Genomic DNA, 21399 nt, shown 5'->3' on the forward strand with positions numbered 1-21399 from the left:
TGACTGTAACACATATTAAAAGAAACGTTATCTGCCAGTGCAATAAACCCTTGTTTATTTGTTCGCTGGAAGAAATGCCGGTTTACTCTAAAATAGAATGGTAGTAATATATTCATATTAATTGTATAACGCAACAACAAATAAAAAGAAACTCGGCTATCTTATACATTTATCTTGTGTTCATTCTATTGAGCTTACTTTACGGCTTAAGGTCTTGTGCTCATTCTACGGCACATACCGTGGTCAAAAGTGAGTTTATAAATTTATTTTGTGCTCATCAAACTGGGTTTACCTTGCGGATCAGTGAACTTGTATACCATGCGCATACGTGGGCTGTGTTCATTCTACCGACATCATGCTGAGTTACATTTGAGAACAAGTGAGCTTATTAATTAATCTTGTTCTTATCAAAGTGAGCTAACTTTGCGGACTGGGAACTTGTACATTCATTGCGTGCTCATCAAAATAAGCCGATCAGGAGGGCTGCGAGCTTATATATTCATATTATGCCTTCAATGAATCTTCAGATTTATTTGATTGATTATCATTTTTCTAACACATGCTTTACTACGCAACCATTCAAAATAATATAAAATCGTGTCTGCACTTAAAAAGTAATAAAATATGCGGACTTCTCATGCCCCCAATCCCCTAACACCGGCGTAAGCGGAACCTTATGCGAGTTGAGCTCACGTACTAGGGTTATTCTAGTAACTACACATGATACCTTCTTCGTAGGAGAGCTTAACTCTACTAAACTCTGCCATGAGGCAGGGTTGACTGGTTCCCGGCTTATAATGGTCGTGCAGAATGTGCAGGGCTAAAGCAGTATTACTTATTGCTATGGCCGAGACTGTGATTGGTCAGTTACTTTATAGGCGTGATTGATTATATCAGGGTGACATATTTTCCTGTCCCTGAGTTGTTATTATTTTTTTTTTTGTTAAACAAGTCTGTCATACAAATATATCATTGGAAGCTTTAAGGACACTCAATTTCAATACTAAGTCCATGATTCATATCCAATAAATATATTTTAGTTTCTCTTCCATGCATAATGTTTCATACGTTTGAAGTTATAATTCTATGAAATCAACGGCAGTTGTTTGAAGACAAATGTTTTACGTCACAACTGCACCGTACGAAAAATGTACGTATGATAACGTTAATGTCTGCTTACAAACGTGTCTAATCAAGCGCTTCTTTTGATGTTATAGATAGGTATAGTTTATAATTTCCTCGAAGGAGATACAGGAATGGTCATTACTGGAATTTGAAACGACAGCAGGCCTGCTCTATTAGTTGTTAATCCGTGTCCCCTCCCCCAAAAATGTAACCAGAAAAAAAGAAACGGGAGGCTATTATTACATATTTGTTTGTTATGCCATTCCAAAGAAAATTGTAGTCTTATACGGCTGTAAAATTTTGTTTTGCTTCACAGATTGAGGGATGAGGCAACACTACCTTAACAGTAGCTTGATCAGAAATGCAACGGACTCTTGTGGATATATCCAGGTCAAATCACACGCGGTGTTTGTGCGTCTCGTTGGCTCTAGACCTGTCAAACTCTTCTCGAGCTAAATAAAACATCCAAAATCAAGTTTCATTTATACAACGTACTTAACATAGAAGAAGAGAAGTTTATTCAATATACAATCATGATAATACACATACACAATATATTTAATGCAGGTCAAGGTGACCCATGGTCAAACTTAACATTAATAACACATCCTGAAAAGGATTTTCTATGGTAGAAATATGCTTAAAGAGTTTAAGTACATGCATAAAATACACCTCTCTGTGACAAAAAAATGAAGTTTCCCTAACAATTCAAAAGTTGTGACAGGAGACTATGTATTTCAGTTCCAGAACGATAGAAGTAAAATAAAAAAGAAAAATAAATATTACGTTTAAATACTGTTTGGGTATTTATAGTTACTCACTGCGGGTTAAACGATTACACATAAGAGTTTCTGTTTTCAAAGTCGCTATGTATGAAAGTTGCTAAAAATTTTATGACATGTTAATAATCCGTTTGCTTTGCGCATGCTCGGTCTTTTATAAAAAATATGACCTTATATATTTCAATCTTAAATCATTATACAAACATTTTAGCAAAACATGTTATTTGTCTTGTAGTTTATTACAGATAAGACACATTCTTTTTTCAAATGGTGTATTATTCTGCCTTCCCGTTTCTACTTTAAGCCTATGGGATGAAACTCTAAATCTAGTAAGTGCAATCCTATATTTCAGAATATTTCCTTGATTTAGGTATATCTGATAATAAAACGTCGAAAAATCTATAAAATAATGTTTTGCTTGATTCTCCTACCATTAATCCACTCTTGTAACAGTATGTCTTTCATTCTTTGTTTAAAAAGATAGTTACATTACCAAAATTTTGTTAGAGCCATACTTCGTAAAAGCCCATAATTAAAAGCGCATATCTAACCAGTGAAGCCCAATTTGTCTACACTGGTTGAACATAAGATCTTAACATTAGTTTATATATATATATATCATTGAAATACATTTTCTTTCAAATGTGTTTACAGCTTTTAGACAATATTGTATAATTTCAAGTAATCATATGATACATGTAATCGGTCTCTATATATAAAACACACGCCTAACACGGAGACTTACGTTTTCAAGTTTTATACATGCATTTTTCTTTGTCTTGTGCTTTCCTTTTCTATCTTTAACAAATTTATGTCTGCATATTTTGATGTACATAGTGAATGCGTGTGACAGGGAAGCCACTAGTCATAATGTTTGCTATAAAAATGCAGGCAGAACAAACTAAGGCTTTTCCACTAGCAGCTGTTTGTCGAGTTGTTTTCAAAGTTAACACCTAAATCCTAGTTACTTTTTCCAGTCGTCCACCAGAAAGTGTTTGCACGTGTGACATCAACAATTCTGAGATGACTGAACATTTGTTGACAAGAATGATTTGCAATGGAGTTACATTCTTTTTGTATTTTCTCCAATTTTCAAAGATTGCTTCCACCAGTATCTTGCAACACACGTCTACAGGGCCTTTGTTTTGCACTTCAGCTAGAAACAAACAGAAACGAACTGAGCTTTTACGATAAATTCAACACAGACTGTCAACAAACGTCTGATCTTGTATACAAAAACAACATGATAGTCTTCAGACTCAAGAATGACTGAGTTTTACGAAAAAAAACTAGTATATTAAATGTAATCCAAACGCATTCTCTGTGTTTTTCATACATAAGAGTTTTAGGGCTTTGGTGCGCAGATTACAAATAACAATTTTCTTTAACAACTTGAACATGATTTTATTTTCTGATAATGCCTAGATTTTAAACTCTTTCTGTTACGTAACCAATAATTTATATTTCAATCCATGCTAAGGATGATTTTTTACATTATTTTGTTAGATGGCTATATGTTAGACTGCCTGTAGCCGAATACAAAAATGTATGTTATTCCCTTTAAATAAAATTATCATTATTACCATCATTATAATTACTATTATTTAAGTTATCGCAAATTACTTCAAAGAGTCTTATAAGCGTAATGTATAATTACAAATCGTACCTACTCCCAATAAGGGAAATGCTACGCTTTTTATCTCTGATTTGCTCTTCAGCTCTTTGAAAACAGTGTGGATACTTTCTTTCAATTTGTTTGTATCATCTTCTGTCTTGTACAGAGGAGTGTTCACTTGAAATATGTATTTCACATTTTTGCCAGACTGTCCTGATCTATGACAAGAATTTGTAACTATTTTCTTTACTTTCTTGTCCATTTGTCGAAGTGAAGGGAATGCGTGTCTATACGCACATTTGATTGATACCGACAGAAGGCCTCCATATGGTTCTCCTTGTAGCTCTGGACATACTATTGCGTCTACTGAACAATCACGTATGTCGCCTTTCTTAACTGTTATGTCTATAGTGTTAGCTATTAAATGTTCCTCACCTTTGTTAAAACTAACATCAGTGGAAAAAGATGGAGGAAGTCCACTTAAATCTTTATTTCCATCAGCATTGTCTATTTCACTATCTATGTGTTTTGGTATTTCCAGAAGTTGATTACATGATTTTGGCAAAATATCATCAAATATCTTAATAAGTTCTGCGGTCTTTCTCTCATTTACTTCAACGAAAATTACATCCTGTACAACAAATGTGTTCATTCGCTTCCTGCTAAACTCCATCACTGCAAATGCATACTGCTCGCCACACCTATTTACTGGAATCGCGGCATTACCTTGTATAGAGATTGAGATAGGAAATATAAGTATAATATCGAACAAAGAAAAACAATTAATTCCAACACATGTACACAGTTTTAAACATACTTTTACTCTAGCCTTACTAGTTAACTGTTTAACAACATCAATTTTTAATACACATTTTTAAGTGATATCGTCATATTTAACAATTGTCTAAACAGAAGTAAAATGGAACGAGATTTGCGGTATTTAGATTTCTTAGTGTAACCAAATGGTTTTGAAATTTAAATAATGCCACTGTACCTGTAAACAGCAATGGAATAGCTACAGACTCAAGAGATTTCTTCCCAGCCATTTCCAAGCAGGAATGGACACAATTAAACAAAGCATCTTGTATCTCCTTTTCGTTTTTATCTTGCAATTGGGGACATTTCACATGCAAGACTGTCTTGGTTTTCATACACCCACCACCTGTGACAAAAATAGTTGACTTTCTGTTTGCTGGAAACACGGCTTTCTTAAAATTCTGGATATATGTTTCACCTCCAAGACGTTCTAATACCTTGGAGACTTGTCCAGTTGCGTCTAACTTTTCATTTGTCGGATTAACAATTCCATCTACTTGGCCATCAATATTTTCTAACGTGTCATTAACAACAGTTACGTTAATTTTCTCAAAAGTGAGAAAACTTCGTGATTTTTTACTTATGCCACTAGCCTTTGGTCTAACCGTTAGTTCCGTTCGTTTCATTTCGGGCCGTTTAGATACTTTCTTCCTTCCGATTTTTACGTCGAACATGTGTTTCACTGTTAGGAACTTATCATTATTTTCTGCAGTTGACATTATAACAAATATTTTTTGCTCAGCCTCTCTTACACCGGCATCTATAAGTACTTCTGGATATTGTTTGACTCTTTTGTCATCTTTTATGAACTCCTTTGCCTTTGATATTTCGCTATCTGTTAATTGATAAGACTCTCTTGATCGAGTGTTGAAGGCGTCATTTAATTGCTGAAGCGCGTCATGTATTGTTTTGCTCTCCATTTCATTACTTGTTTCTGTCAGATTTATTTTCATTTGTTCCGAGTCGCAGTTCCACTTGCAGTCAAAATGATGTTTCATTCCATCACAAAGAAATAAAAAGAACGTGAAATCGAAAATGTCCATGTCTGTTATAGTTAAAAGATCCTCAAAAGTTGAATAACGGTCTGAAAAGGGAAATATATTATTGTACATTTATTTCAGAAGTACATGCATTGTCTGGAATTCTACAAAGCTGTAGTTTCTTTTCATAACAATATGAAGTTATATTGCTAACTTATATAAAAAGATCACTTATATTTTTTTTGTTGGTTTAACGCCGTTTTTCAGCAGTATTTTAGTAATGTAACGGCGGACAGTTAGCCTAACCAGTATCCCTAGATTCTGTACCTGTACAAACAATCCGCAAGTAACTGTCAACTTCCCCACATGAATCAGAGGTGGAGAACGAATGATTTCAGACACAATGTCTTTTATAAAATCGTCACGGGGAACATACGCCCCGCCCGGGGATCGAACTCACGACCCCGCGATCCGTAAATCTGCACTCTCCCTATTGAGCTAAGCGGACAAATACTTAGGCTGCAATATAGCAGCAGTGTGTCATAAATGAATGGAAACAGTCTGAAAAATGAATACTCGGTTTGATAAACTTGTTTATGTTTATCTATTTAACAAAGAGCATAATAACACGCTTAACGACCGAAACATTTATCTGATAGACTACATTTAACAAACTTTCTAACACAACACTCGTTTTTTCCAATATTTAATACATTTATAAATTTCGCCTACGGTTTGTAATCATATTGTGATAATCTTTTTTACAACGTAACTTTTTTAGCATTAGTTTAAGATGAGAAATCATCTAAACATTTGTGCCCATGGCATGTCCGTTCCCTCATTTAAATCTACTTAATCATATCTTATTGCTGATATAATATATACTATAAAGTACATGAGTACATATAACACATTACAATAAACACAAATATGACGACGCTGATTTAAGTGAAAAACAAAGGGGCTGGACCACAAGTCTTTCCATTACAACATTAATGACGGTCCTCTCCTGAACTGAGTAAGGTAGCAAATGGCCTGGGTTTTGTTCATAATCCAAAATGTTTTATATGCATTATGTTATATTTACTTTTGTGAGGAAAACAAACAAACAAAACAAAACAACAACAAAGATAATCTATGATATATACTATCAAATTATATTAAACTAAAAAAAAAGGAAAAATGTTTTGTTCGCCCGCTACGCCCCCAATGAAACAATAATGTTGGTATCTCCTCTAAATACTTGTTAACGACAGCTACAAATAACTTTAAATATTAGTTAACAAAGTGACAAATGTCCCTGAAACGTGCCCAGGAATGCTACATTTGTCTGCGCAAAATATGCTAGAATAGTTTAGGAATGAATCAATTTGTGACCTTGCCCTTGACTTGAGAGACCCGGGTCATAAGCGCGATAAACCTTCTCGATATGGTTAACATCTGTACCAGCTAATTTTAAAGTCCCTTGATAAATGGCAAAGTTATGGACCAGACAAGAAAGAGACCATACTAACCTTTGACTTCTTAGTGTGACCTGGACCTTGGAGTTAGGGGTTTGAGTCTTGCGCATGACACGTCAACTTATTATAGGGAACATTTATGCCAAGTAATTTTAAAATCCCTTCATCGATGGCAAAGTTATGACCGTACAAGAAACAGACGATGTTAACTTTTAACCTCCAAGTGTGACCTTGACCTTAGAGCTAGGGGTCTGGATCTTGCGCATGACATGTTTTCTTATAACTGGAAATATTTATGCCAAGTACTTTTAAAATCTCTTGATGAATGGCAGAGTTATGGACCGGGCACAAAACAGACATTGTTAACCTTTGACCTTTATGTGTGACCTTTACCTTGGAGTTAGAGGTATGGGTCTGGCAGCCACATTTTAATCAAAGGCCTTATGAGCCTTTAAACAACTGCAAAAACGTACATTTTGACCGACGATACAAACGGACAAGTTATCACACACGATGACTTTACTTTGATGTTTAAATTGTTTTCCCCATAAGTGAAGACAAACAACTACAGATAACATCTCTAAAGCCCTATGTGTAACTGTTTCTGTAAAAAGAAATTTTCTTTAGAACTGTATTTAAAGGAGAGCCCATTAAAGTATTGCAAAAAAGGATTTGATTTAAAAGGACCAATCATAACCTTTTCACCTACAAATCCAAAACTAATAAATCGCTTTTACCAAAACGTTTTTCTCATGTAGCCGCGTTTATTTTATAATCAACTTTGATCTTACAGCCCTAAAAATTGAATTCAAAAGTTCGTGTAGTTCTATCTTTACATTAAATGTGTACACAGCCGAATCTGATGACAAAACTACAGCAAATACGGTAAGAAGAACTGTGATTACAGATAGCTTCAATTTTTGAAATTTCTTACTTGATTTTTATACCAAAATTTTAGTAAGAACGAATCGTATGTCTTCCCTTCATCTTTGAACACATCGATACTATTTCTCAGTCAAGCAGACATGTGTGGGCAATACGACAAGCCTTCCGGATGCTGATGCTTTACTTTGTCTTGATTTTGTGTTACACGTCGCACCGACACAATTATAGGCCATATTGCGACTTTCCAGACTGTGATGATGTAGATGCACCTCCTTGCATTATTTCATCACGCGCGGGCACCTGGGTAGAACCACCGATCTTCCATAAGCCAGCTGGATGGCTTCTTAACATAAAGAATTCAACGCCCTGAGTGATGCTCGAACCAACAGCGACGAGGGGCAAGTTATTCGAAGTCAGCGACCTTAACAACTCGGCCACGGTGGCCCAATAATTCTTGTTTTGAATCCAACAGGTAGCGCAAATATGATGTGCATACCTTAGTTTACCTTTAACTATTACTGTATGATTTTTTATGATCACACTTATTACGTCAGTAGAAGGAGCAAAACGAAATGGCCTATTCATCTTCAGGTACATGCGGTAAAAAAGGAGAGTAACCTGAGATCCTGATGCATCGTAGATTTGTTACTGTTTTTATTCATCAAATTTGTTTTGAATATGTAAAATCATCTGACTACTCTTTTTGTACCTAGCTCGATCTTCCACAAGCCTGCTGCATAAAAGCATTTGAGAGTTTTATGTTTTGTTTGTTTTGTTGGGTTTAACGTCGTACCGACACAATTATTATAGGTTATTAGCTTTATATCGGGAAATATGCATGAGTTCTCAGCGGCAATATTGCACGACTTTAGGAGAGTAATATTCTTCCGCTGAAGAACGAGTGCATATTTCCCGATGCAAAGATAATAACCTTTTTATTACATACACATCTACAGGTATAAATATAATGTAAATATCATACATTTGTATAATAGCCTGAATAGGATTGACAATACTGAACTAAATAGAAAAAAATAGTGCAAGAACAAACACTGAATTACTTCACGCATCCGATATGAAATTCAGGCGTCAGTGTATGGAAAAATATTGACGTTTCCGGTACCAGTGTAACTTAACGGGGAATAGAAACGTGTATGTAATAATAGGTAATATGGCAACTTTCCAGCTTTGATGGTGAGGGAAGACTTCAATTGCCCCTCCGTGAATTATTTCAATATGAGCGGGCACCTGGGTAGAACCACCGACCTTCCGTAAGCCAGCTGGATGGCTTCCTCACATGATGAATTCAACGCCCCGAATGAAGCTCGAACCCATATCTGTAAGGAGCAAGTGATTTGAAGTCAGTGACCTTCACCAATCGGTCCCCTTGAGAGTTTTAGAGTACTGTGAAGAATTTAAGTACATAGTACGTTTGCTCCATTTCATTCTACTGTTATTATTAAGGGTTACAAATCATTTAAAGGCCTAGGTCTTGGCAGTGGGCCAAGGGATTGATGTCTTCAGTAGCATAGTTGGGGGCTGTGACTATCACAGTATGGTTCCAATAAACAAAGGTCAAAGTCTACCTTAAAAGTGTATCAATAAGTGAGAAGGGGAAATTGTGTATTTTGTTTAATAAATATGTTATAACTTTAAAACTTAAGAAATATATTATTTTGTTGATCAAACATTATAATTAAATAATAAGAAACTTATTTAGGAATATGCTACAAACTTCATTATGTTTTAGGGGAACAAAAGCAAGTTTTTTTTCAAGGTCTGTCAGGTGATGTGCACACATTCAATTTGTTATTTTAGAAACATATGACATTCGCTCATCTAAAAGTTTTGTTTTAATGCGTGCAGAATATTGTAAATAACATTTTTTAAGATTGAACACTGCATGTAAATTTCAGTGTTATAAAGCATGAAAAGTACACTTCACTTTAGGCAACTCTTGAATTTGATAATTTAGTATAGATGGAATTTGATTTCATCCAGTAATTATATATCCCAATAATGGTGATGTAAATATGCATGTATATCACATAATCATTTTCCCATTCTTTTTGTATATTTAAATATATAGAATGGAAGGTTCGCCTTCATCATTATGATCTTTTTTTCATTATAATTATGATACTAAGTATTGTAGATATTGTTTGTCAACACAAAGAAATCATTGAGTTTTTACTAAATCTGTGTTTTATTATCATTATTATTTTTAACATTATTGCTATATCTTTCATCAGTTTTATCTGTAATATATAATAATAATAATTATTAATAAATAATAATAATGATAATGATAAGGTAATAATTATTATCTATGTTATGATAAAAAAAAAATAATTCGGTGCAGGAAAATTATTTCCTTTCAGCTCCACTGCACACACTTGATGGTCTAGGTGGGACCCCTGCTGTGCTAATTGCCCTATGAAATCGCTGATAAGCAGCAGATAAGATGGAAGTTGTTTATTGGATTGGGGTGGGGCAATATTGTAATGGATCTAGGCCTTTCAGTTCTAAACTGTGAAAAAAAATACAGTACTCCATCTCTACAACAACATCCTTTGGGAGACGGAAAATTTGGTTGTTGTTCGGATGGAGATGCTGTAGAGAGGTAAAATAATAAACAATAAGCATATTTTGGAGCCAGTAGCAGAGGTAATTGTTGTTCAGACGGCCGCTGTATGCTGGTTTACGAATTCATATCTCAACGGAGCATGAGGGTAGTTTTGCTTGTACTTTACTTTATCTGGAGACTTAATGTTAATACCCGATTGTTTACTGGTATGTTTATGTTCTTTTTTGAGTTTCTTAAGTCTAGATTTTGACACTTTACAATATTGATAACCTTGAGCTTTTGAGTTTTCATCATAGAAATATCAGAATCAGAGACACTATCCAAACTAGAGCTACCGAACTGGAATCAGCCCTCAACCTTTGATTTGCATTGTAGCCTTTTTTTCTAAAAGATGTTGATTGTCTTAAAGTTGCTATTTTCAAAACCACTTTTCTTAAGTGATATTTTCAATGCTATATGAACCTTTTTGCATTTTACCTGAATCTGGTCATAATCTTTGTTTTAAGAAATGTTAGAAGAAAAAATCAAACCTCTTAACGATTTCACTTCATTCCGTTTGCTAACCACTTTCTGGCGTAATTCATCTTTCTGTTTAATTTTGCGTAGTTTTACTTCATCCTTTTCCAACGCATGCAACTCTTGTTGTAACGCCTCAATTTCCTGGTCATCAGAATCAACCTCCGTGGAAAATAGTGCGTTTAAATTTGACCCTGTATCTTCTTTTACTGGTGAGAAAGCCGAATTCCTTCTTGTGGCGTCTGAACTGTGTTCATCGTTCAGCTCTCTGATTTCCCCAACTCTGTTATCTGTAGGAGAAAGGCCTTGCTAGTTCATTACATTGTAATTGATGTTCGGGCATTTTCTTCCACTGGTAGACCTAATCAGATTACGAATAAATAGTGAAACTTCAATACAACTTTTGAACTTAGCCGACCTTCACACGGAGGTCAAAATGCCGTCGTTAAAAAATCTACTACAAATTATGAGAACACACGGAAATAAAATTTCACATTTTTTTACTCAAAAGTTACTGTTTTATATTATTTTTAAGCTCAAAGGGCACTTTTGCAATAGACCAGAAAGGGCCTATTAAATTTAATATTCAACTTAAAAGTCACACCATTTAGTTTAAATTTCTTCAAATTCCATATAAAATACTTCCTTTGTTATAGTTCTATATTCAAACTACTATTTAAAATGTCTGTGTTACACGTTCAACAACTAAGAACTAAGTGACGCTAAATTTGCGGTTCTTAGTTTTAGTATAGTTACCCAATTAAATTACTTGAAACATAACAATACGAGCACCAATGAAAACGCAAGTGAGAAACAGTGGTTACCGGCTACGAACCAGGAAATGAAGTGCTGGCCGGGCTAAAGTTGGGGGTGCTGTTATCAAATATTTTAATCGAATTAAAATAAACTTTGTATTTAGTTTTCACTGCAGTATAACATATTTTCACTGATTTTTCGATAGTTATGATTTATTAGAATTTGGCAGTGAGTTCTCTTATCTAGGGTTACAATGTACTGCAATTTTCTCCTATTTTATTGCATTTTAAAAGTAGAGTTCTTTACTGATGGTGTATATTACTAAATAGTTAAAATGAAAAAAAAAAAAATAATAACATTTAATAGGAATATGTATTCAATGTTTGAGAGAAAAAAAAAGTTAAGTATCCTTGGATATGTTTTCTTTTAAATAGACAGTATTGGTTTTCCAATCACCGGTTACATCAGACGGTTGGTTGTTCTCTTAACGGCAAGAATGTTTGAATTACCTTATTTTAGGTCTGACGTAGTGTTTGAACAGTATCTTAATATATTACCATAATGTTTAGCCACTCTTAAAACCGCAAACTACCAGTTGAATAAGGTAGATTTAACACAGATAGAAGTTTACGTGCCAGTTATTTTTTAAGCCTTATTTTGTAAAGGAATTATTTCAACGTGTAATAAGTCACTTTTGTACATCAGACTGATTAATTTTCCTTTTATTCTAGTATCAATACCAAAGTTTTAAATATTTCTTAAGTTGTTAGCTACTTAAATATATATTTAAGTAAGTTTAGTCAATATTATATTCTAACGTCAAAGTTTACATTCTAACATAGTTAAATACGTTCTGCTACTGTGATAATTGTTTTCTATTTGTTCACTAAGTTTAATCTATATGCCACGTGCTCTCAATGAGCCATGATTTTGAAATAAAATTTTGAAATCTTCTGAGTGTTAAGACTATACGAGCGGAACCGGACAAATAGGGATTTTCGTCTTACTCCGACGTGTACTGCGAACCTAGGACTGCAGACTTACTATAGGGGTTTTCTCAAACTGTATATGTATTTTTGTTTTGTTTAGGATTTAACGCCGTTTTTCAACAGTATTTCAGTTATGCAACGGCGGGCAGTTAACCTACACCGTTTGCCTGGATCCTGTACCAGTACAAACCCGTTCTCCGCAAGTAACTGCTAACTTCCCCAATGAATCAGAGATGGAGGACGAATTATTTCAGACACAATGTCTTTTATCAAATCGTCACGAAGAACGTACGCCTCGCCCGGGGATCGAACTCACGACCCCCCGATCCGTAGATCTGCGCTCTCCCTATTGAGCGGGCGGACTCAAACTGTATATGAGGAAGTTATGCATAACTGAACAGTGGCATATATATCATCCGATTCTAATGCCGTAATACTGTTTCCATTTAAAATATTTGAGAATAGACAATTATAAGATTTTTGATATCGGTTTTTTGTTTTTGAATTACCGATGTATTCTGTCTTACAAGTATTCTTAACAGCGTGGGCGCATGTTTTTTTTTTTATTTACCCGTTTACCTTTTATATCGCTTTTTGGTTAATGTATCTATTCAAATCTTTCGACTACCGTTTTTATGAACAAGAAGCTAGAGGATCTGTATAGAAAAGTTGTTGTGCTGCAACTTATTTATAAGCTTGCTGTCAATTTCGCGAGGTTCTAGCCAGTATTCGCTAGCACCGAAAACTGCTGTTAATTCAACGATCAACATACCCTATAAATCCAGGATTTGAACCAATGACCTCCTGGTGAGGAGACAGACACTCTTCCCTTGTGCCGTAAGAGGTTCACCTATTGTAGACCAGGCGACCCCTATGCATAGGGGATCATAACAACATATGTTACAAGTTATTACTTAATTGAATATTTGGTATCAAAGAATGTATATAGTGTATATGGAAACATGGAATTTCGTTTTATTGCACTCACGACGCTGAACTGCTACTGTACGACGTACAATTTTGAATATGCACGATATGATGCGTGACATCTTAATGTACCGCGGAAAAAATGGCGCTCGTGGTATTATATATTCTTAACCATTTCAAACCTTGCAAATTCATGTTTATACGGTACTGAATTCATTCAGGTTTCCTGGTCACCCTATCATGATATACATTACGAACTTTTAAACCAATATAAGACTTTGCGTTTTCATGAGTTTAAATCTTTGTTCAAGTTCCCTGAAGCCTAGTATCTACACATATTATATGCATGTGTTTGAAAAGGTACTCGACTAAAAAGGCTTTGTCAATAATGATAAAATGCTAGTCTCGACTACTAAGCTGGTTGTATCAAATGACCACACATAATTTCTCAAATGGTGTCATTGGTGTTCTCTAAGTAAAAACTATAATTTTGTTGACAATTCTATGCATGTACTGGATATAAAATAGAAAAATTAGAAGCTTCACAGGTCGCTCAACACGACAAAAACGAAAATGTTGCAGAAATAAAACATTTTGAAAATGCTGCGAAAATAAAACATTTTTTGAATATGACCGGAATTTTGATCTTGGGCGCTTCCCTTGTCACAAAACAATTTTCGATCACGCTGGGTTTTAGATGGAAATTTTGACAACACGTTTTAATGGTACTTAAAGATTTAATTCCAGTTGAGACTGAAAATCCGTACTGGATAGTCACTTGAAAATAGTCTTGAATTTAAAACTTAAATTCTAACATGAAATTTTGATATCAATGACAAAGTTTCATTATCAAACTCAGCTGAGACTCAAAATGTTTTGAAAACAGAAGTCCAGGAATTCTATCTGTCTCGATGATTTTTCAAAACCTGATATCAAATTATGTTAATACAATGTGGCTATTCTTTTTTTAATTTTCGAACATGCTGATACATAACTAATTCAGGATGTTGTTCTAAATTATGGTAATGTATCGGATCTCGTTCCGACGGGGATGCAAGATACATGTATGGGAACTTCCTATATGTTTAGACAAAGTGTTAATCTAAATCATTCAAGATATTTCATTAAAACTACTATTGTATGGAACATTCTACAACTACCAAAATTGATGAAAAACAATGACTTTTTCCATACAGAGGTCTACGAAAACACAGTATTTATATTTTGCAACAAAAAGTAACGGACGTTTTTTTTTTTATTATTCAGAATGTTTATTTTTTTTTTTCATACAAATATCTTATACTGACTTTTTTTTATCTTGTTGCTAGGAAACACACACACACACACACACACTCTCTCTCTCTCTCTCTCTCTCTCTCTCTCTCTCGATGCTATTTTATCTTCAAACTGAAACTAACATCTTACAGCGTGCTTTAAGACAGGTGAGTGTTTAAATTACTTATCTTTTTATGTCATTGTAACAGACTGAAAATACTTCAGGCCTGACCGGGAATCAAATCCGAGACGCCGGCGCTCTACCACGACGCTAAAAAAGCTAGTTCATATAGCAGCGCAGTGTACCATTATACTTCTGGAAACATTAATGTTTTTGACTTCAATGCAAGTGCCAAAAAAAACCAAAAAAAAAACAAAAAACATCAACAGTTGTCTGTTGACAGCGCGCCCGACTATTCGAAGAATTTATGTAAATATGGACTGGTACAAAAACGTGCTTGCATTGAATTATATTTGCTATCACTAAACTGATCATGAATACTTATTATTCTTGTCTTCACAATGAATGAAGTGTATTATATTTGTTCATAGACAACTTTAATATATCAACCACTCGTTGACCTTGAATATATATATCACACAAAGATATAAACTATTAATTTTAAAGCATGTTAGGTTCAGCATTTATGTTCGTACTTATCTTGTATACAAATTATATCTTGCATATGCTTGTAACAATGTTCGTATTATTACATGCTACTCTTCTTATGAAGGAATAAAAAAATTATCGATCTATCTATCTGTCAAAATTTGAGACGTACATTGTTGTAATTGTATCGTGCAGAACTATGTTGAATTTCGCATAGTGACCAGGTAATGTTTGTGTACTTGTATGTCTTTAGCTTTGGGGATATACAGCATAGTTGCTTGCAGAAGTAACGCTGTAGGTTTACAACCAGGGAAAGCATCCAGTGTAGTATGGACCGAATGCTAGATGAACATAGTACACTAACGTACCCAAATGAATCTTATACAGAGGCAAGAGCAAGACTGTGAAATACACTTTCAGTTGCAAAAAAATATTATCTCATTTCATTCGTGATCTGTCCTATATATAATTTAAGCATGATAGGATTTATGGCTAATGCTAACCTGTTTTCAAAATATGATTTACTGTGATAAGATTTTACGCCCACTTTCCATTACAATACGTCCCCTTTGAAAAAGACGTACGTATAAGGGAATGATGTCCGTCCTTCTGTCCCTCATTTTTTCGTTTCAAAACTCTAAGTCAGATAATATAGAAACTAGAGTTTTCAAACTTTTTTCTTTTGAGGGGAATCCCTGTTGTTACTTGGGGTCAATCGGTTTTAGATCAAAGTTAGTCACAGTAACCAGGAGACTGAAAATGGTTTCCGAACTGTAACTTATAAAATATAGAAGCTAAATATGAATGTTATAAAGGATTTTATTAAATCAGTTTAAAGTAATAGAAACATGTTCATCTTATCCCTCATATTTCATTTCAGGAAGGCTTACATGATTATCTAACATTTATCTTATATGTAAATGTAACTGTTTTTTGTTTCTGTTATCGTGCAGATTGAGATTTTAATAAATGCGTCTTAGCTTACCCTCGTTTGTGACATACTGTATGCTGCTAGGAAGAAAAAAGAAAATGTGCAAACCTTGGCAAGTGTTATAAATCATGGAATGTAGAGATAAAAGCACTAATATTTGCATTTCTTTTGTGTATGAATAGTGTTAAAACAAGATTTTGCTATAGATTATTTCTTGAATAATCTGACATATTGGTTTGATGTTATCTTGATCGTTTAAATTACGTTTACTGCTGTTTAACACACTTAACGAAACTTCTAACACCCCTCGATATCTTTGTTAACCATTACCCTGCTAAATTTTTAAAATTGACCGGTCCATTATTCAGTTCGAGCAGTACCACTAGTTATTCAAAGGGGTGTTAACTGAAAATTTACTGTCAGAATCAATTGCCGCCAGCAGGCTAAAGGTTATAAGATTCATTCACTGGTTGTAGGTGCAGATGGGAATTTCAGACCTCGAGGAAATTCAAGAAATAATAATAATAATAGAATCAATCGAACGGCTTTTTTTTTTTAAAACTACATGTATTTCTTATAGTCGCGTATTTAAACAAAGCGCGGACGTCCGTAAACAGGAAAGACGTCATGACGTTAGAAAGACAAATAACAATGTGTTTTATCATTTGCAGCATAACGTTATGAGTTTTTGATAAAATAACGGTCATATGCAATCCAAGCCTGATTTTTTTTCTATAAGGTACTCAATTTCAGTTTAAAACTTACTTAATTTATTGAGCGGAAACTGTTTTCATTTCCTGTTTTTTAGTAACAGTGACCTTGACCTTAATTCCACTGACCCGTAATTCAGTACCAGCCTTGGTCGTACTATTAGCTACAAACAGACCTAGTTTCATTTCAAAATCTCAACCCAAACTGAAGCTATTGAACGGAAAACAAATCTTGACGCCACCAATCCATCTATCCAACCATCCAGCGATCCATCCATCCATCCGCACATCTATCCACCCATCCATCCGTCCATCCATCTAACCCATCCATTCAACCATCCAACCATCCAACCATCTATCTGCGTATAAATCCATCAACCCATCTGCCCAACAACATCGCCAATTTAATTTCCAGGTTTTGAAGGAAAAGTTTTATAAAAAAACAATAACTTCTTTATCCGTGGAAATAAATCAAAATGGTTTAACGTTTGACCGTAGTACGAGGAAAGTGTTAGTATTTACACCTATGCATCATTTGTTAATTAACAAATAATCAAGGCCTTCGAGTGGTTTATCGTCTAATTTACCACGGAATAATAAATATTCGGAATTTTGATCAAAGAATCTCATTATTCTAGAAAGGAAAAATAATATCACAGGTAATGATACTGCAATAAACACAAGCAATATACAGTTGGCAATTGAAAAAATAAACCAAACATAAATTGGTTTACGAGTGCAATGTTATTTACTTAAACAATTACACATTTAAATTCAAGATACGTGACCCTTACTGCTATAAGATATTAATTGTTATATCAAACGGGCTTAAATTTTGTTATTCAACCCTGTATAAAAATCTGTTTTTGAATTTTACTTCCGCATACTTGTGGTGTCACCTGATTTTGTGTAATAAATTTCTACTTGTTCAAATTGCTACATCATCGTTACATCAATTTATCAACAATTCTTTTCTATATTTGATCATTATTACGTATCGCAATTTAACGATTTTGTTAAACAAGGTTTTGCAAATATTTAAACATGGTTTCCCTTCCTTTCCCATTCTCAAAGTCAATTAACACTATAAGTGAAAAGATAAATTCGGCTTCAAAATTTCAGCAAAGCTGACTGGGGGTATGGTATCACTTTATTTTTTTTTCTACGGATTAAACCAAATTTCAAAAGTAAAAGGATGTACATAAGCTGAATGATTTTAACGCTTGAGAGTTCTATTTGCAACCTCGTCTGTCGGTTAGGGAATTCGCACCTCGTATGGAAGCCCCAGTAACAATGACAAATCCAAGCATTAGAGACAACTATTGCGCATTTTATTTGCACGTGTATACAAGACATTGTGCATTCCATAAACTGTCATGAACAAATACTTGAAAAAAAAAAAAATACACCAAAGACTTTCATATCATATCTCTCACACCAATGATGAATGCACAGAACACTACGTTCGGGAAGAAAACACTATAAACATACTTCGACGCGGTCGGATATCGAACCCATGGCGCACCCGCAAAATTTAGATATTACGTTTACATGTATTATCACTGCTATATAGGAAAACAATTTTGTGATATCGACATTATTCATTATCCTTGGAATCATACTAATTTGTATACATTAGATCTACGCAAATAACAGGATCTTCATTATTAAAAATACAAAACCATAGGTGACCTCGAACCCAAACGTTAGCAAGTAGCCAAAATCTGACTAAATCTTCATAAATATAACGAAGCGTTAATAGGAAATGATTTTAATCAGACTGCAAGTAGCCTATTTTTTACTGGTTAAATCAGGTTATATTAAATCATGCTTTATGCAATGACTTGTGATTGTGCGACTTTGTTCAATACTTCCTAGGCGTAAAACTGTTATCAATTCATCACATAATATAATTGTAAGAGAAAAAACACAGTGTACAATTGTTGAAGAAAAAACAAAAAAGACAGTATACAATTATAAGAGAAAAGAAACAGCACAGTGTACCATCGAATGTAATTACAATCTACACTACACTTTTTTTAATTAACTGTTGAAACTGGACATCTTTGCAGTATTCCTAGAGCAGCTGTCCGTTTGATTTCAGAGTAAAACCTTGAGATCACAGTTAACTGCTTAAAACTGTTCTATGTCAGTTGTCTAAATTTGGCAAATATGTTTTACATATTATATGATGATACCCTTTATGATGGGCATAAAGTTTTTGATCTATCTATGCAACATTGACCTTGAATCGATATCATACCAAGCCAAGCGATTCTTAAGAACATTTGTGCAATTCAAAAAAAGGACAAAGATTTTTGGTAAAAGTAAAATGTTCATTACCGATTGTGTCCATATCCCTAATGAATTATAGCAACGATTCTTGACCGCATCATCGACTGGACGTAAAGTCGAATGACGTTATTTTGAATGACATTCTATTTAGGCCAAGAGCACATGTAAGGTCACGTGTAAAATGACACTAATGTTTTCTTGTCTCAAAAGCTCTCATGTGTTCAATTTGGTTCATGTCCATTGAGCATGCAAATCATTGAATCATGTTAAAAATTTGCCTGGCGAGGTGACTTTGCGTCACCCGAGCAGGTCACTGGGATTCTGATAAGAAACAGCACCACCACTGGACAATACAACGCTGACCATTTAGATGATAAGGAATGACAACCAGATCTGTTTGTCGATGATCCCCTATTACCCCGCCATAAACCATAACAGTGTCCCGATCAAATCAATCCTGCTTCAGCAAGCAAATATCAGCAGAAACGTTCATTTCGACAGCTAAAAAACGCGGAACACGAGTCCAATGTCAATAACCCTAAGCCATAAGTCGCCGAATGGTATAATTACGATTATCAATAACAATAACCTGGCTTTGCATTCGTGCTACTAAATATTTGGCTAAGTGTTGGCAGGGGCGAAGGAGGTTGGGGTCTGACCACAAGTGTCTGCAGCTGTGACAATAGATACAAGTAAAATCATTCATTGTACATATTTGTATTTCACGAGTCTGTATTCTTATCCGATATGTTTTATATATTATTCTTTCTTTAACAGCGTTATTCTAAGTCATATCTTTTATGAGAGACTTAGATGAAATGGAATGTTATGGAAATATGTTGCATAATTTCTTTGCAAATAAGTAAAAAATACAATAAAGAATACACAATTAATGTGTTGTATACATGCGCATAATTTTATTCTAATGCTTGCTTAGCTAGAAACATGTGTTTGTCATTGATACTGTAGACTCTGACTCCAGGATTGCCGTAACTCAATACTTCGGGTGAAGCATTGTATTTGATATTGAAATTGAATTTACTTCAAATTTACACAACAGTAAAACTGCAAAGTGACAATTATGGAATTACATTAGATACCTGAAATGAAAAATGTTATTACAGATAGCGGTTCAAATCTAAACAAGGTAAAACAAATATTGGTGACTGTCTTAATCAGCAGACGATATCAAAATATGATGAAAGTCTTAGAATAATAGAATATACAGAAAAAAATAGAACTACGGTTTGAACATTAAATCTGGAGAATAACCTGCAATGAAATCCATAACATTATACGTATACTTACAAAATGAATACTTAAACAAATTTACTTACCAAAATCACCATTTTCCGCCGCCATGATAACACATATATTGAAAAAATCACTGTTTATTTGTTTTCATGGACGTTGCTCGTAAAAAAATCCCACAAAATATATGTAATCCTATACAAGTTTAAAGTTTTGGGATACCTGTAAATTAATCAGGTAGCTATATATATCACGTGTTATTTTGAATTATGTATACACTAGAATTAAATCTAGTTTCATATGATATTACAAACTTCCTTCTATGTCATTCAGTATAAATATTTGTGATACGATACGGCAGTTTAAAACTTTACCAATGGAATAAATCACCAAATATTTCAGTGTGTGTTCGAGTTTGGCGTCTTTTTCAACAAAGATTTGTTTGTAATATAATCAACGATGTCTTCTTTCTAGCAGTGAGCACAAATCGTCGAAGCCGTAGACACGTGACATGATACACTACTCAGTCATATTATACTGACACCGGGCTGACCATTCCTAGTTCTAGCCCCTTAATGCTGAGCACCAGTTACTAGTACCATTTTCACGTCTTTGGTATGACGAGGATAGGGATCGAACCCACGACATCCCGTACTCGAAGCTGGTGCTCTTGGATAAAATTCCGTTCAGAAGAACAGGTTAAATGCCACTTTTTCTTTATAACTTCCAGTCGTTTTTATCACAAATAATAAAAGAATTCTATACTAACCATACGTTTTGCGTATGATTTAAGATATCAAAATATTTTGGAAGTGACACACGTACATGACAGAGGTATGGTAGCTTCATTGTATTTTGTTATATTAATATATTAAATTTTAGAATGTGG

The 21399-nt window shown here is 34.2% G+C and overlaps 1 protein-coding gene across 3 annotated transcripts; it reads right to left on the reverse strand.

Annotated features, from left to right (window-relative positions):
• Nucleotides 1-1626: 1626 nt before the first annotated feature.
• On the reverse strand, nucleotides 1627-21011 carry LOC123547707 (uncharacterized). 3 transcript variants are annotated; one of them, XM_053550758.1, is made up of 5 exons: nucleotides 20597-21011; nucleotides 10781-11056; nucleotides 4517-5422; nucleotides 3958-4248; nucleotides 1627-3063 (listed from the first exon to the last, which is right to left on the reverse strand). In XM_053550758.1, the coding sequence occupies exons 1-5, from the start codon at nucleotides 20619-20621 to the stop codon at nucleotides 2861-2863; spliced, it is 1701 nt and encodes a 566-aa protein (XP_053406733.1). In that variant the 5' UTR covers nucleotides 20622-21011; the 3' UTR covers nucleotides 1627-2860. The 3 variants fall into 3 exon arrangements, with proteins under 3 accessions (XP_053406733.1, XP_053406731.1, XP_053406732.1); XM_053550756.1 differs by having other exon boundaries at nucleotides 3574-4248; nucleotides 20597-21007; XM_053550757.1 differs by having other exon boundaries at nucleotides 2904-3063; nucleotides 3578-4248; nucleotides 20597-21010.
• Nucleotides 21012-21399: the final 388 nt, after the last annotated feature.

The sequence above is a fragment of the Mercenaria mercenaria genome, chromosome 9, assembly GCF_021730395.1.
Source record: "Mercenaria mercenaria strain notata chromosome 9, MADL_Memer_1, whole genome shotgun sequence".
NCBI classification, from domain to species: Eukaryota; Metazoa; Mollusca; class Bivalvia; order Venerida; family Veneridae; genus Mercenaria; species Mercenaria mercenaria.

What these genes read in the sequence shown, in the direction of transcription:
- LOC123547707 (XM_053550756.1), bottom strand. Translation starts at nt 20,621, where the DNA reads ATGGCGGCGGAAAATGGTGATTTTG. An exon ending in GGCGGAAAATGGTGATTTTG is followed by an intron (nt 11,057 to 20,596) that starts GTAAGTAAATTT and finishes TTTCTCCTACAG; the next exon opens with ATAACAGAGTTGGGGAAATC. An exon ending in TATTCCATTGCTGTTTACAG is followed by an intron (nt 4,249 to 4,516) that starts GTACAGTGGCAT and finishes TCTCTATACAAG; the next exon opens with GTAATGCCGCGATTCCAGTA.